The 13,990-nt window shown below is 64.9% G+C and overlaps 2 protein-coding genes across 2 annotated transcripts in view; one reads left to right on the forward strand and one right to left on the reverse strand.

The window, feature by feature from the left end:
* Positions 1-390: 390 nt before the first annotated feature.
* On the reverse strand, positions 391-2,725 carry CLEC11A (C-type lectin domain containing 11A). Its single transcript, XM_046683421.1, has 4 exons — positions 2,325-2,725; positions 1,897-2,086; positions 1,426-1,617; positions 391-1,073 (listed from the first exon to the last, which is right to left on the reverse strand). The coding sequence occupies exons 1-4, from the start codon at positions 2,469-2,471 to the stop codon at positions 628-630; spliced, it is 975 nt and encodes a 324-aa protein (XP_046539377.1). The 5' UTR covers positions 2,472-2,725; the 3' UTR covers positions 391-627.
* Positions 2,726-6,713: 3,988 nt separating this feature from the next.
* The window catches only part of SHANK1 (SH3 and multiple ankyrin repeat domains 1), a 43,686-nt gene continuing 36,409 nt past the window's right edge, over positions 6,714-13,990 (forward strand). The window contains exons 1-7 of the mRNA XM_046683434.1: positions 6,714-6,778; positions 9,231-9,528; positions 9,727-9,930; positions 10,462-10,533; positions 11,593-11,701; positions 11,787-11,938; positions 13,630-13,797. Of these exons, the coding sequence (XP_046539390.1) occupies positions 9,271-9,528; positions 9,727-9,930; positions 10,462-10,533; positions 11,593-11,701; positions 11,787-11,938; positions 13,630-13,797 (963 nt within the window). The 5' untranslated portion in view covers positions 6,714-6,778; positions 9,231-9,270. The remainder of the gene's footprint in view (positions 6,779-9,230; positions 9,529-9,726; positions 9,931-10,461; positions 10,534-11,592; positions 11,702-11,786; positions 11,939-13,629; positions 13,798-13,990) is intronic.

Raw genomic sequence — 13,990 nt, forward strand, 5'->3', positions numbered from 1 at the left:
AATTAAACGGGGTCTTTCCCGCAGGACTTGTCAGGGCCTGTAGCTCCTGTCTTTCCCCAAAATCTCTCTGACCAGGACCATGGCCTGGGACAATGATTGACAGGTCCTGGGTCCCAAAGGCCGTGAGTGGGACAGGATGGGGGGGGCGGGGAGGCGTCCGCAGCGTGTGCACGCGCGTACTCCGGGCATCTGTGCGCAGAAGCGGAAAACCGTGCGTACACAGGCACATGCGTTCTCCACCACTCTCGATTCTGGGGCTCAAATTGTATCTGTACAAGCGGGACAGGACAGGCATCCGAAGGCCAGGGGCTGCCCTTCTCGCTTGCCCCGCGGAGAAAAAAAGGCCCGAAGTGCCCTCCTCTCCCTCTTCCCCCTCATTGCCTGCTCAAGTCAGATTCCACAAGGCTTTATTGGCAGCGGATCTAGCCTGGTGCCCGCCGCTTCTAGAAAAGACACAGGCAAGGAAGGGGTCCCGGGCCCGCAGGAGGCCCCCCACCCCTGGGATCGCCCAGCCAGGGGGGCCTCCCTTCCATCCACGGGCAGGGAGGGAGGGGCGTCCTGGCAGGGCGCACGGCCCGCGCGGAGGGCAGGGGGCGGGACGGCGAGGAGAGGCGGGGACCGGCCCCGCTAGAAGGGGAACTCGCAGACGTAGTAGAGGCGCCGCTCGCAGTCGTGGTCCCACCAGGAGCCGTCGTCCGAGGCCTGCGCCACGCAGTTCTCGAGCGCGCCGCCGTTCGGCTGGTTGGGGCTGAGCGGATGCGGCGCGGCGCTGGGCGCGGCGCCGGGCTCGGGGCGGGGCGCGCGGTGCCAGGCGAAGAAGGACACGCGCTGGCCGTTCTCGAAGAGGTAGAGGCCCTCGGCGCGCCGGTCGTGCACGCCCAGCCACACGGGCCAGTTGTAGGGCGCGAGCGCGCCGCGCAGGTACCGGCTCAGCGCCTCCATCTGCGGCCGGTCCGCCGGCTGCGCCAGGCTCCCGCCCCGCGCCGCGCAGCGCGCCTGCGCCGCCGCCTGCGCCTCGAAGTCGCGCGAGAGCAGGAAGCACTTGTGGCCCAGGCGCACGCCCTTCAGGCAGCCTGTGGGCGGGGTGGAGGCGGGGTCAGAGCCTCGGGGGCGTGGTCGGAACCGCGGGGAGGCGGAGCTACAGGGCCGCCCGGGGCGGGGCCAGACCGTCGGGATGGGACTGGAGGGGGCGTGGCGCGGCCGGAGTGGGGTCTGCTCGACCTCGGGGAACCCAGCGCGTCTCCCTCACCGCCCGCAGGCACCCTGCATCGACCCTCCCCGTCCGTCGACACTCCCCACATCTCCAGGAACCCCCTCCCCCTGACACCGGGACTCCCCACCTCTCCGGGCCCCTCCTCCCGCCGTACCCCCACCCCAGCCGGGTCGACCCGCTCTCCCAGCCCGCCCGGCGCGGTGCGGACTCACCCTCCAAGCGGCCGTGCTCGCGCTCAGTGCGGCTCTGCGCCTCCTGCAGGGCTTGCACCGCGTCGCGGGTGTCGCCCGCCGCCTCCCGCAGCTGCCGCAGCCCCCGGGTCAGCTCGACCACGCGGGTGTCCAGCGCGTGCAGACGGACGTGCAGCTGGTGCAGGCCCGCGTCCAGGCCGGCCAGGCGGCCCACTGCGGACCGACAGGGCGCACGTTGGACGGGGACCCTGGGGGCGGAGCCGGGAGCCCCGAGGACCTGGGGGGTGACGGGGCCCTAGGGCTCCTGGGGGCAGAGTTGGGGTAGGGGGAACTCGGGACTCGTGGAAGGCAGGAGCCGGTGGCCCCGGGCTCTTAGGAGGCAAGGCCGGGATTCCGGGCTCTTGCGGGTGTAGGGGCTCAGGGCTGGGCGGTGGGCAATTGTGCAAATGACCGCGGAGGCCTGGGGGCAGGGCGGAGCTAATGGTTACTCACGGATGTAAGTGACGGTGTCCTCAGGGGTGGGAGAGGGGCTGGGACTGGAGGAGAGGGTTGGCGTTGCTTCCTCCTCCTCTGCCTCCTCCAGACCATCTTCCTCGGCCCCCAAGGCCCCTTTGCCTTCAGAGGTTCCCTCAGGATTTTCGTCCCCCCCACCAGCCGGCAGCCCCAGGGCCTCCTGTAAATGCTGAGACAGGGGCCGGATGGTCAGAGCCAGCCTGTCAGCCCCATGCTGACTCCCCAGACGCTCGGCCACCCCCTCTCCAGCTGTAAGCTGGCTCTCTGCCCCTGAATCACTTCTCTGAACCCATGGGCCACATCCTCTGAGCCTCTCCCATCCTCCCCCTCGCCCACCTTCCCCACCCAGGAATACCCCCTCCCAAGCCCACGGTTCCTCCACAGGGCCCCAGCACGCCCCAACTCACCTTCAGCATCAGGGCCTCCCTCTCCCGCTCCTCCTCCTGGGCGCCTCCCCAGCCCCCCTCCCACTCCCTGTCGGCTTCCTGAGCGCCATGGCTGCAGCCCAGGAGCTGGGGGACCACCAGGGCCCCGAGGAGCCAAGCTGCTTGCATCAAGCTGGGCTCCCAGCACCCGAGGGGGCAGACAGGCTGTCTCTGGGGAGGGAGGTGTCTCTGGGGACTGGTGTGTGCCCCCCAACCCTGTGTGCAGATCACCAGCCCCCTGGTGCTGCCTCCCCCAGCTTCTTTCTAGTCTCTCCCAACTCCTGTCTCTGTCTGTTGGTCTCTACTCCTCTGTGTGTCTCTCTCCGCCTCTCTTGGCTCCCCCGAGGCCCTGCCTTTGTGGCCGGAAACCTCCAACGTTCCGAAGCCTGGATCCCGCCTTGGGTGTCCCCACACACCCCCCTCTTCCCACTTTGCAGAACTCACTTCCGCCCTCCTCTTTCCTCCTGCCGTGGTGGCCAAAAGCTCCAAGGGTCAGGAAGAGGGTGGAGCCGGCTGGCTCTCCAAGGGGTCCTGGGGACACAACCTCTGCCTGGGAACTCCCTCAGGAGGTTGTTGGGGCTTGGCCCTGCTCCCCTTGAGTCCCCCTGGCCACTCCCCAGGAGGGTGGAGACCGCAGGGTCTCGCTCAGATTGTTATTACCCTGTGGCCACTGTCGCCCACACACCCTGCTGGAGGAGTCCTGCTCCCCATTCTCAGGCTGTGGGGGGGCCTCCTGCCCCCACATCTCAGATCCTGTCCTCCAAGGCCTTGCCCCGAGGTGTCAGTGAGTGTGCGTGTCTGTCTCTGGGGACACATGTGAAGAGCATGTGTGTGGCTGTGTGTGCAGCCCTGGGAGGTCGGGCTCCGGGGTTCATTCGTCTGCTTTCCTGGAAGCCCCCTGCAGGCCAGGCTCTGGGTGGGGCCATGCTGAGGACTCCAGTTGCTCACAGACCAGCAATCTCACAGGGTGAGGGGCTGGGACAGAACGGAGGGGGCAAGGCTGGGTGGGGAAGCTTTCTCCAGAAGGAGGAGGAGGCAGACACCGGGCTGGGTGCTTACAGAGCTCTGAGCCTCCATCGAGGTGCCTGTCTCCCGCCCGGCCCCCTGCAGTCACCTCCTCCTGGCTCTCCCCCTCCTTCCTCTCCAGCCCCTCCAATCCCGTGCTTGCCGCAGCCAGAGCTACGCTTCCAAACCGTAAATCAGATCACGTCACTCCCACTCCCCTCCTTCCCACCAGATGCAGGAGGAAAGCCAAGCTCTGTCCTCAGCCGGGCCTGGCCTGCCAGCGGGGGGTGGGGGGTCACAGAGGGGAGGGCGGGGTGGGGGGGTGCCCGCCGCACCTCTGCAAGCTCCTCGCCCCATCCCCTCGCCACCCAGGTTCCAGCCACACTGGCCTCTTTGCTCCTTCCCGGATGCTAAGCTCCTTCCCACCTCATTTGGCACTAGCCTCTTCCTCCTTCTAGAAGGCTCTTCCCCCAGCAGCTTCCATCACTGAGGTCTCAGCTCAGAGAGACCTTCCCTGACGGTGTCATCTAAAGAAGGTGCCCTTCCAAGTTCCTTTATTAAAACACTGCATTGTATCTTTTTGGTCTAATCAAGACTGGCATTGTCTTGTTCATTTCTATACTTGTTTGTTGTCTGCCTCCTGCCAAGGAAGGCGGGGATTCTTGTTCATGGCTGTATCCCCAGAGCTAGAACAGGTCGACCCAGCACACAGTAGGTGCTCCATCAATCTGTTGTGCGAGGGAGGAAACAGGCATTCCTGGCTGGGTAACAACTTCACCAAAAGACTGAAGTCCTTTTTTTTTTTTTTTTTTTGGTGAGGAAGATTGGCCTGGAGCTGACATCGGTGCCCATCTTCTTCTATTTTGTACGTGGGATGCCACACCACAGCATGGCTTGATGAGTGGTGTATAGGTCTATGCCCGGGATCTGAACCTGTGAACCCCAGGCCCCCAAAGCAGAGCATGCAAACTTAACCATTATGCCACCGGGCCGGCCCCAAGACTGAACTCTTGATGGTTGTATTTGGTGGCACCCCGAGTTCCCTGAGGCAGAGGTGCAGGGGCAAGTGGGGGGAGGGGGGCAGGCAGGGTGGAGGTGGTGAGGGCAGTGGGAGAGAGGCTGCAGAGGCAAAGAAGCAGCAGGCCAGGCCAGGCCCACTCTATGCCAGCCCCGTGAGTCATGCAGGGCTTTCCCGGCCTCGGCCGGGCTGGTTGTGCCAGCAAGAATGGAGCTCACCAGGCAGCGACGGCAGGGCCCACTCTTCAAAGGAGGCAACCGAGGCTCAGACAGCAGACAGCGCAGCCTAGCCTGCCGGAGGTGGCCAGCGTGGCGGCAGCTTCTGGCTCTGAGCAGAAGCCGAGCATCTGCCCTCAGCCGCTGGGAGCCCCCTGAGGGGCCTTGGAAATCAACGCATCCAGCCTTCTGTTTTCCAAGAAAGCAGAGGGCAGTGTGACCTTGAGCGGGCTGCTCAGCATCTCAGAGCCTGGGCCCCTCAGGTGTCCATGAGGGGCCGGGGACCCCTCTCCAGTGGCAAGAGGCCTCGAGAGAGAATGCACAGGCCAGGGAAGGCCTTCTAAACCGTAAAGCGGGTGCACAGCCTCTCTCACTGCTGGTACCAACTCGGGCAGCTGTGCTCTCCCTGGGCCCAGCTGCGCATCACCTGGGCTGGTGGGTGGGCATCCAGAGGGGGGCCTCCCTGGGCTGGGCCGGCACCTGCTCCAGCCCATACTGTGGTACCCGGGAGAGCCTGCAGCTGGAGGTCCACCCAGAAGCTGCCTGGCACCGACCTCTGCAGGTGCCTGTGCTCCGGCTGGCCGCCCCATGGACACTGTTGGAGCTGGAAGAGGGTAGGAGCCTGGCCTATGGGATCTGCCCTCTCTCTGTGTGTATGTCCCAGGCACCAGTGAGCTGAGCTGTGGGGAGAAAGTTGGGCATGTCTGTGCATGATGAATGAGAATACGCAACTACGGTGTGCCCAGGAGTGAACAAGAGTGGTGTGAAGACATTGAACCATCCGACTGTCCCTGATCCTTGGCACCACCTCTTAGAGCTGAGTGACCTTGGGCGAGTGACTTAGCCTCTCTGTGCTTTGGTTTTCCCCTCTGGAAAATGGGAATGGTGCAAGTCCCTGGCCGGTAGGGTTGGTGTGAAAAGTGGGTGAGTTATTCCAGAACAGAGCCTGGCATACAGGAAGTGCTCAAGACATGTCAGCAGTAATTATCACGGAGGGGAGCTATGGCGCCGTGTCATGCATCCAAATAGGCGTGTGCACACCTGTGTGATGGATGGTGCGGTGGGTGAGTGTGAGGGGGGACCCGTGCATCTGTCTCCCCAGAATTGCATGTCTCTGTTTCAGGGTTGCGTGTGAGCTGGAGATCTGAGCGTGCACACTCTGGTTCTTGCCCGCGTGTGTGGTGGGTGAATTCGTGTGCCGTGCTGCATGGACGCCCCAGCACGCGCGTGTGATATATACATGTTGAAGCGGAGTGTGCTTGTGGCAATGTACACTCAGGCAGGTTGGGTCTGTGCACGCCCTGAACAGTAAGTCTGTGCAGGGGTGTCTGCACGTGCAGGGCCAGCTAGACTGTGCACCTGTGCCTGGGGGGAGGAGGTATGTGTGTGTCTGGGGGGACAGGACGGGAATCTACAGCTCTCCCAATCCGATTAGGGGGTGTGGAGTCTCGCGACCAGGATTCATTGCACCCTACTGTGTGTAGAGGGGCTGGGCAGCCCTCTGGGAAGGGGTGGTCCTGGGGTGTGCATATGGAGGGGTACCCCCAGGGGGGCGGGGCCGCATCGTCGGGGTTTGGGGGCCAGCAGGGGTGGAGTCAGGGTTGGGCGATCCGGTGGCGGAGAGGAGTGGGGGGGGAGGGCAGGGGGAGGGGGCGGAGCCGGCGGTGGGGGGGATGGGCGAGGTTTGGGGGCGCGGGGAGGGGCTCTGTCTCCTCCGCCGGCTCCCGGAGGGAGGGGAGAGGGCGGAGGGAGGGGAGGGAGGGAGAGAGGGAGGGAGAGAGAGAGAGACAGGGTGAGGGAGAGACGGCGAGAGCGAGAGAGCGAGAAGGGAGGCAGAGGAGGCGCGGAGCGGGCGGCGGCCGCGGCCTGAGGAAGAAGAGGAGGAAGAGCAGGCGGAGACGCGGCGCCCGGAGCCGGCCGACCGAGCCGGGGGCGGGCGAGCCAGGAGGGGCGCGGCGGCCGCGGCGGCAGGGGGGGCGCTCTGCGGATGGCCAGGCCCGGCCCGCGGGGGGGGTGAGGTCCTCGGCCCCCCCGCCCTCCCCCCCGGCCCCCGCCCGCCCCCTCCCCGGGCCCGCTCGCCCTCCGGGGCGGTGGGGCATGGCCTGAGGGTCCCCCGTCTCCGGGGGGGGGGGGGGGTGGGGGGAGGGGGGAGGGGCCGCGGGCGCCGCCGACCGGGACTCAGCAGCCCCGCCAGGCAGGTAAGGGGGCCGAGAACCCGGGGGTTTGGGGGCGTCGCGGGGCCGGGGCGGCGGGAGGGGACGGGGGCGCCCCGGACGTCCTTGGCCGCGCGCCGGGCTCCCGGGCCGGGTGTGCGGTGGGGGGTGGGGGTGAGGAGGGGAGCGTTGCCCCGGGCGACGCCAAATTGGGTTACGCCCCGGTCCCCGGTGCCCCGTCCCAGATCACGGACTTGATGGGGGATGCGCCCCCCATCCCCCCAGCCAGTAGAGCCCCCAGCCCCAACCCGCCTCCCCGCGCTCCTGAGCCAAGGGCTCGGTCGCTGTACCCGCCTCCCGGCCCTGCCCGGCCACTCCCCCACCTCGCCCACTCTGGCCCACCTGGGCCCCTTGACCCCTCCTGCGGCCCCACCGCTCAAGGCCCCTCCCCCAGGTCACCCTGGTGCCCACCCCCCCTCCAGGGGTGGTCTGGGCTTTGGCCTCCTCCGCCCCCTTCGACCCCCTCTAGCTCCTGCTTCTCCTTCCAGGCGCCTCCAATCCCTTCCCGCCCCCTTCACGGGCTCCCCCCATCCCCACCCGGTCTGCTCAGCCTTCTCCGCCGGCCGGCGCGCCCCCTCGGTTCCCGCCCCCGAGTCCCGCTCCCGGGTGCCCCCGCCCCCTCTCCCCGGCCCGGGGCTCTCCCCCACCAGTTCCTCGGCTCCCTCTCCCCGCCTCGCCCCGCCTCCATTCATTCTCCCGGGCCCCACTCCCAGCCACGCCAGCCGCCCCCCGTCCCCCCGCTGCCTCCCAGGGCACCCCATCTCTCCCCTTCTCCCCCCCCCCCCCCGCCGATTCCTCAGCCCGTCTCGGTACCAGCTGCGTGCCAGCTATTCTTAGCCGTGGAGCGTTTGATTCATGCCGCCCCAGCGGAGTGTGCCCGCTCCCTCCCTCGGGGCCGGAGGGGGAGGGGCCGGAGCCGGTCCTGGGGGTTGGGGGCAGCCGCACGCGCCGCGGGGGACCCGGGCAGGCTTTGCTTTCATCCCACTGGCCACCCCATTAGTGCCTGGTTGAGACCGGGGGGTCAGCCAGGGTCAGCCGAGGGGGAGTGACTTCGGGCCTGGGTCCGGAGGTGGGATGTGGAGTCGCGCGGGGAGAGGCCCGGGGTCTCCACCAGGGCGAGGTCGGGCAGTGCTGCTCGGTACCTGGAGGGGGAGGGGGCTTCGAAGCCCCGGCCACTTATGGGGGAGGGGCTGGCCGGCCCATGGTTAGATGCCGGCTCGCCCACAGCTCTTGGAACTCTCCTCTCCACACACACATTTTGTCTTCCCTCCCCCCACCCCCCAGCCCATCCCCACTCCCCCAAAGTCAGCAGTACCCTCCACTGCTTCCCATCTCCATGGCAACGGTGCAGGAGCCAGGCCTGGTGTGGGGGGGAGGGACCAGACCAGACATTCTGGTTTCCGGTGCTGGGGTGGGAGTAGGGGAGAAGATGAGCGAGGCGGACCCCATTCGGTACCCACCCTTATAAGGCCACTTGAAGGGGTTAGAATAGTGGGGGGGTCTGGATGTGACCTCCCACCCTAGTCCTCCAGACCCGCACCCCACTCCTTAGCCTCCCTCCCAGCCCCCCAGTCTCCCTCAGAGTGGAGCCACCCGTACCAGGCAGTGGGATCCACCCACCCCAGTGCCCTCAGGTCATCAGCAGCCACCCCACACCAGCCCAGGCCACCGGACAGCCCTCCCAGGCCAGCCTCCCCACCCACCCACACACCTTCTCAAGATGCCCCCAACAACCTGCATAGGCTATCTCTTGGGACACTCCGTGCATGATGCTCTGCCCCATGACACCCCCATCTCAGTGCCCCTGGGACACCGATTCCCCAGCAGCCCTCTGCACACGTTGTCAGCCACACTTTGGTGAAGTCACCGGCTCCACCCGCTCCCTGGCACTACGCGGCCTCTGGCTCCTGTCGCCCCAGGCTCACGCATGGCACCTGGGTCTCCCCCTTACTACATCGCAGCCTCCCACCCCCAGCTCTCCAAGAAGAGAACAGGAGGGCCTCGGGTGAGGGGCCAGGCCGGGGCAGGAGGGCAGGGTGCCGGTGGGTCGTCCACCTGTCTGTCCTCAGCTAATTTTAGCTGCATCTTCCGTGGCCCGGCAAAGTGGGCCAGTAGCTCCCGCGGTGATTCTGCGGTTTCTGGGACACCGCCACGCTGGGTCAGCGGCAAAGTGGGGCGCAGGAGGGGTGGGGGGCTGCGAGCGGGGCCAAGGGCAAGCAAGGAGACATGTGTTGGCAGCGTGGCAGGGATGGGGGTGTGTGCGTGCGTGCGTGTAGAGGCGGCGGGAGTGTCTGGGGGTGTGTCCAGCCTCTTTCCTGCCTGCCACGGGCAGCTGTGTGTGGCGGCTGCCCTTGACCGCTTGTCCGCTGAGGGGTGCCTGTGGCCTCCGAGGGGTCCCGGGCTCCTAGTCTGACAGCCGCCCTCGGCCCCCCTGCAGCCGCCTGTGATGCTGCCGTCCCCCGTCGCCCCGTGGCCCCATGATGACCCACAGCCCCGCGTCAAGCGAGGACGAGGAACGCCACAGTGCCAGCGAGTGTCCCGAGGGCGGCTCAGAGTCCGACAGCTCCCCAGACGGGCCCGGGAGAGGCCCCCGGGGGACCCGGGGCCGGGGCAGCGGGGCACCTGGTAGCTTGGCCTCGGTTCGAGGCTTCCAGGGCCGCTCCATGTCTGTCCCGGACGACGCCCACTTCAGCATGATGGTCTTCCGGATTGGCATCCCGGACTTGCACCAGACAGTGAGTGACCACCCGGGGGCCGGCGGGGGACAGGGGCCCAGGCTGGCCCGAGGAGGCCTCTGATGCTGGGTGTCCCCCCCCAGCGGCCCCCATTTCCGGGCTCCCCCATGCTTCCCCAAGTCCCCCTCCTGTCCCCAGAATCACCCCCACTCAGTCCCCAACCACCTGAGGCTCCTCCCTCGTGGCCTCCCCCACCAGAAATGCCTCCGCTTCAACCCGGATGCCACCATCTGGACGGCCAAGCAGCAGGTGCTCTGCGCCCTGAGCGAGAGCCTGCAGGACGTGCTCAACTATGGGCTGTTCCAGCCCGCCACCTCGGGTCGCGACGCCAACTTCCTGGAGGAGGAGCGGCTGCTGAGAGAGTACCCCCAGTCCTTCGAGAAGGGGGTGCCCTACCTGGAGGTGAGGCCCACGGCCTTCCCAGCCCCGTCACGGAGGAGAGAAGGCGTGCCTGCCACGCGTCTGCCCCCTCCCCCTGTTTTTCTCCCGGCCAAGACCTGAGGGAGGGAAAACCTGGGGACCCTTCCGGATTTCGGGGCATCTAAGAATCAGAAAGAGTCAGAGAGGCCTGAGGTGAAATTACGGTCTGTTCTGCCTCTGACCAGTGAAGTGGCCTTGGGCAAGTCACTTCCCTGCTCCCATCTTCTTCACGCCCATCAAATTGGGAAAGGATACCCAACTACAGTAGGTGTTCCAGAACATTCTCTGTGGGGTCCAGACTCCGACTCCTTCACGTGAGGGACTGCGGTCCACATGCCCCACAGCGGCCCGGGCCCCCTCTGCCCCCCCCGCCCCGGCTCCCCCGCCGTGCCCCCCCCGCGCCTGAGCTGGCCCCCCCCCCCCCCCCCGCCCGGCTCAGAAGGTGGTCCGGCCTCCTGCGCAGCCCCTGAGTCTGAGCCTCTGTCTCTCCCCTCGCCTTGCCTCCGGCCTCAGTTCCGATACAAGACCCGAGTTTACAAACAGACCAACCTGGATGAGAAGCAGCTGGCCAAGTTGCACACGAAGGTGAGACAGTCTGGGGGCCGTTACTTCCTAGATCACCCTGCACCCTAAGACCTGGAGCCCCCTGCCCAACTACTGTCTCTCCCTAGCTCTTCCCTACAGCCCTCCACGCCACTCCCTAGCCCTTCTATTCCGCCTCCAGGGTCTCCCACAAAAGCCCCCCGTTATCCCCATCATAACCTGCTCTTAACTTCCCTCTTTGCCCCTCGTTGCTCTGCCCAGGCCCACACCACTCCACCTGGCCCCGACTTTCCTCATCCTTGGACTCTCCCATCTTATTTTCTGGGTCCCCCATATCCACTCAAGCTCCTTTCCTCTCCCCGCCCTTGGCCTGGACTCTGACATCCAACGTCCCTCTGCCCAGGGGCTGTTTCCTGGGCACCACGCAGTCCCCCTTGTTCCATAGCCTGAATCGCCACCAGATCCAAGGATGCTCCCCTCCCCAGCCACATCTCTTCTCCTGGTACCTTGCCATCCCATCCTCAGACCATATGTCCCCTGTGTCTCCTCTGGGAGGTGGAAGGAAGCTGAGGGGGCTGCTTTGGTCAGAGGTAAAGCGAAGGATCCTTGACACGTGCGACAAAAGCCCCTCGTCCCTCCTCCTCCATGACCCCCTGTGCATTCATCTTTGTCCTCCCCTAAATATTCCATCCTCCAGAACTGTGCTGTCCACCCCGGAAGCCACCGGCCACACACGGCCCCCCGAGCCCTTGCAGTGTGGCAGGTCCGAACTGAGCCATGCTGTGAGCGCCAAACAGACTCTGGATTGCAAAGACTCGATACCCCCCCCAAAAAAGTAAAATATCTTATTAATGTTTCATGGGAATTACCTGTTGATACGGTAATATTGTGGATGTGTTGGGTTAAAAAGCCACGTCATTAGAACAAATTTCAGTGCAATTGACACTTCCCCTTCGTTTTTATTTAAAGGTGGCTACTAGAGACGTTTTAATGTCATGTGTGGCTCACTGTGTGTGGCCAGTGGACAGCGCTCCTTTGGATCCTGGCTTTTCTCCCTTGATCCCTGACCGGCCTGTCTTCTCTCTCTTGTCCATGGCTCAGACGGGGTTGAAGAAGTTTCTGGAATACGTGCAGCTCGGGACGTCCGACAAGGTGGCACGGCTGCTGGACAAGGGGCTGGACCCCAATTATCACGACTCGGATTCAGGAGGTAGAGAGGGGACCGGGGGCTTTGGGAACCCTGGGGAGCCTCGGGCACGGGGGCTGCCTGTGACCGGCTTTTCCTGCCCCCTCAGAGACCCCCCTGACGCTGGCTGCCCAGACGGAAGGCTCCGTGGAGGTGATTCGAACCCTGTGCCTGGGTGGGGCCCACATCGACTTCCGGGCCCGGGATGGCATGACGGCACTGCACAAGGCTGCCTGCGCCCGTCACTGCCTGGCTCTCACGGTGAGGGGCCACACTCCCCCCGGGACCCTTTCCCAGAGACACGAGCTCAGAAACACCCCCAAATTGCTGTGTTTCCCATACAGACGGCACTGGGTGAATTGCCCCAGACCCTCCCTGCTCCTCCCCTCCATTGTCGCTCCTTCCATTGAATCCTCCTCAGACCCCCAGGTGCCCCCACCCTCCCCGGCTCACATCAGCTATAGCTGAGGTCCCGCGGACCCTTCCTCTACGCCCAGGTACATCATATGACTCTCCCAACACCCAGACTTTCTCCGTTACCTCCCACCCAGTCAACACCAACCCTCCCTCTGTCTCCTTGAGGTCTAGATCCTCTTGGTGTCCCTTAAAATACAGAGTGAGCTCCTTGCTGTGCCCCCAGATAAAGACCCTCTTCCATACACACCGGGAAAACAGACCCCCCCCGCCCCCCGCCACTGCCTCCTCACCTAGCAGTTCCCTACCCCAAGGATGCTCCCTGGTCCCTCACATGCACTTTCAACCCCCTCCCCCTGGACAGTGTCTGCAATGCGCTTTCCCAAAGAGAGAAACCCCATATACCCGCAAAACACATCCACGGAGTCAGCTCGCACTGTCTTATTTTAAAATATTCTTCCTCTCCCCCCGCCCAAGGCCCCTTGACCCCTCTTCACACACAAGTCAGGATCGACTGTCCCCAAAGATGCATAGCTGTTGGTAAACGCTCCACCCCACAGGTGCTCCAGCATAACAGACCCTCCCTTCTCTTCCCATTTCTTTCTTGAAAAACCCTAAATGCAGTCCATCGCCAGCCCTGGAGATCTGCCGTATGCCCCTGGAATGGGCAGACTCTATGGCCCCCCAGTGCACTCCCCTCCCTCAGACCCGGGCCCTGCTCGCACCCTGCCCCCAGCCTCTAGACCTGGGCTGTGTAGTCCTATAGCCACTAGCCACATGGGGCTGTTCAGGTTTAAGTTCATTCAAACGAACTAAATTGAAAACTCCTGTTCCTCAGGCTCCCTAGCCACATTCCAGTGCTCCGTAGCCCACAGGTGGCTGCCATATTGAATGGCGCAGTTGGAGACCGTCTCCATCTCCGCATGTTCTGTGCGACAGTGCTGCTGCAGGCTGTCCTCACACGGGGCCGCTGCCAACACTCTCTCCTGATAATGCTCGAAGCCACCAGCCTTCTGTGTCCAGAGCTGACCCTTGAGTGGGACCACTCTCTGCAACTGGGCCTCTGGCCCCAGTGAGGCTGGCCCTACTTGCCTTCACCCAAGCTTGCCCTCTCCCAGGCCAACTTCTGTGCCCCATCCTTGGGATCCTGGTCCTAATAACACCTCCCACTCAGCCAGGGGCCCTCCTGCATCCAGACTCCATTGTCTCATTTGTGCCCCACAAGCATCCTCCTGAGTTAGGGGGGGCATTGAGACGCTGAGCTCCATCAGTGACTTGTCCCAAGTCAGCCATGGAGAAGGGTGGGCAGGATGTCAGAGTGGGAGCATCCTCTGGAGGCATCTTCCCAGTCCCCTCATGGTTCACAGGGATGGGCGAGGCCCCGAGAGGGGAAGGGCCAGGCTCAAGGTCGCACAAGGGCGTCATGGCAGAAGGGGGACTGGCATTGGCCACTGTGGGTCACCCAGGACTCCCTGTCCCACTGAGTCTTCAGAATGAGCCGGTACGCGTGTGACTGTCATCTGTCTTTTCTCCCTTAGGCACTCCTTGATCTTGGGGGCTCCCCCAACTACAAGGATCGCCGGGGCCTGACCCCTCTGTTCCATACGGCTATGGTGGGGGGCGACCCCCGCTGCTGTGAGCTGCTCCTGTACAACAGGGCCCAGCTGGGCATAGCCGATGAGAACGGCTGGCAGGAAATCCACCAGGTGCTCCTGACTCGGCCAGGAGGGGCTGGGGCAGAGAGGGGGGTGCCTGGGCCCTGAGGGGGGCAGGGATCAGGGACCCTGGTCTGAGGGGCTGGGGATCCAGGCGCTGGGGTCCACACAGAGGGTGGGGGTGGTAGTAGCATGGTCCCCAAAGAGGAAAAGATGGGGGTGTGGATGCTGGGACCCTAAGGGG

The sequence above is a fragment of the Equus quagga genome, chromosome 13 (assembly GCF_021613505.1).
Source record: "Equus quagga isolate Etosha38 chromosome 13, UCLA_HA_Equagga_1.0, whole genome shotgun sequence".
NCBI lineage: Eukaryota > Metazoa > Chordata > Mammalia > Perissodactyla > Equidae > Equus > Equus quagga.